This window comes from Sinocyclocheilus anshuiensis, unplaced genomic scaffold, assembly GCF_001515605.1.
Source record: "Sinocyclocheilus anshuiensis isolate Anshui unplaced genomic scaffold, SAMN03320099.WGS_v1.1 C32792193, whole genome shotgun sequence".
Classification (NCBI taxonomy): Eukaryota; Metazoa; Chordata; class Actinopteri; order Cypriniformes; family Cyprinidae; genus Sinocyclocheilus; species Sinocyclocheilus anshuiensis.
Window position 1 is genome coordinate 1 of NW_015620067.1, and position 1,471 is coordinate 1,471.

General features: G+C 40.8%; 1 protein-coding gene across 1 annotated transcript; it reads left to right on the forward strand.

Annotated features, from left to right (window-relative positions):
• Positions 1-316: 316 nt before the first annotated feature.
• On the forward strand, positions 317-881 carry LOC107682994 (interferon-induced protein 44-like). The gene is made up of 2 exons (XM_016479085.1): positions 317-509; positions 684-881. The coding sequence occupies exons 1-2, from the start codon at positions 327-329 to the stop codon at positions 864-866; spliced, it is 366 nt and encodes a 121-aa protein (XP_016334571.1). The 5' UTR covers positions 317-326; the 3' UTR covers positions 867-881.
• The last annotated feature ends 590 nt before the right edge of the window (positions 882-1,471 follow it).

Below are 1,471 nucleotides of genomic sequence, written 5' to 3' on the forward strand. Positions count from 1 at the left end.
CTGGTTTTCTGAGAATAAAAGGATTTAACACTTATTCCTGAGGTACTTGGTGCGTCTCCTCTTCCTTCTGGCTTTTTGACTATATTATGCAATATCTCAAAACAAAAAAAGAGTTACAAAGACAATAATTAGATGGACTCGTCGACAACACTTTGGGGGTTTGCCAGTTGATGGTTGGGACATGGTACTATAACTTAAATGGTTCAAATTGGCTTACAAATATCTGTCCACGAAAGGGTTAAAACTGGATTTTTTTTTATAACATCCTGGTATCAAATGCCTTTAATGTTGACTTAAACTTTGTGTTTAGAGTGAGAGAGACATTGATGGAGTCTGTCAGGTCATTTAAACCAGCCAGTGAGACGGTTACTGAAGCCAGAGTTTTGCTGGTCGGTCCAGTCGGTGCTGGAAAGTCCAGCTTCATCAGCTCTGTCCAGTCTGTCTTCTCTGGACGGGTCATCAACAGAGCCATGGTGGGCTCTTCATCTTCCACCAGCTTCACTAAAAAGGTAAATGTGACTAGAACTGGCAAAAGTTTGTGGTCAAACAAAATCATTTTTGGAAGGTTCTGAAGGTTTCATTGACTTGTTGTCTTCATATGTTGAGAGGTTCAAGCTATATTTTGCAGTCTTTTTGTGGAAAGTAGTGGTTAGTTTTCTCCTGTTTTCTTTGGTGCATCTTAGCTTCGCTCGTACAACATCAGAGGAGCAGGAGAGAATGCAAACGAGCCCACAGCTCTGGTTTTGTGTGACGTGATGGGTGTAGGTGAAGGAGAAAGCACTGGCCTGACTCTTCACGATGCACTGTCTGTCATTAAAGGACACGCACCAGAGGGACACCAGGTACATTTAAGCTATATAATATGACATTTAAACTTACAGTAAAAACAGACAAGTGTGATTGGCAAGACTTTACTGTTAAAATACAGTGTTAAAACTTCAAGATTTACAGTATAGCATTGAGGCTCATTCACACCAAGGATAACACAATAAAAGTAAAGTTTTAAAAATCATTCTAATTTTATGAGAATAGGGATGTCCACACCACAGTTTTAACGCTAACAACACAGATATTTTGTAAATACTTTCAGAAATTTTTGTTCCTGAGTTATGATAAAAATATAGACCATGTGTTTAACAGCCAATCAGATTCCTCCGACTTTAAAGAGTTTGAGCATTTATGTGACGGAGTTACCAGCCATCCTCCAGCTCCACCCACTCATGCTGATTCATCGCACCTGTCCACACTAATCAACCATTGCCTATAACTACCTTCCCGTCACCACACCAGTGTCTGGTCTTGTTGTTCGATACTGCATCACTTTCCTGACTCTTTTCTGCTGTACTTACCTGCACATGATCCAGTTGTCGTCCATCGTCTGCCTCAGCATTCCGGCTAATCCACCAACCTGCAAACCTCAAAGACAGTGTTAGCTAAAGCCGGGCTCACACTACAGGAGTTTTAAAATCCT

Coding starts and splice junctions, on each gene's coding strand:
- LOC107682994 (XM_016479085.1), top strand. CDS start 327: ATGGAGTCTGTCAGGTCATTTAAACCAGCCAGTGAGACGGTTACTGAA. Junction 510..683: donor CCACCAGCTTCACTAAAAAG/GTAAATGTGACT, acceptor GGTGCATCTTAG/CTTCGCTCGTACAACATCAG.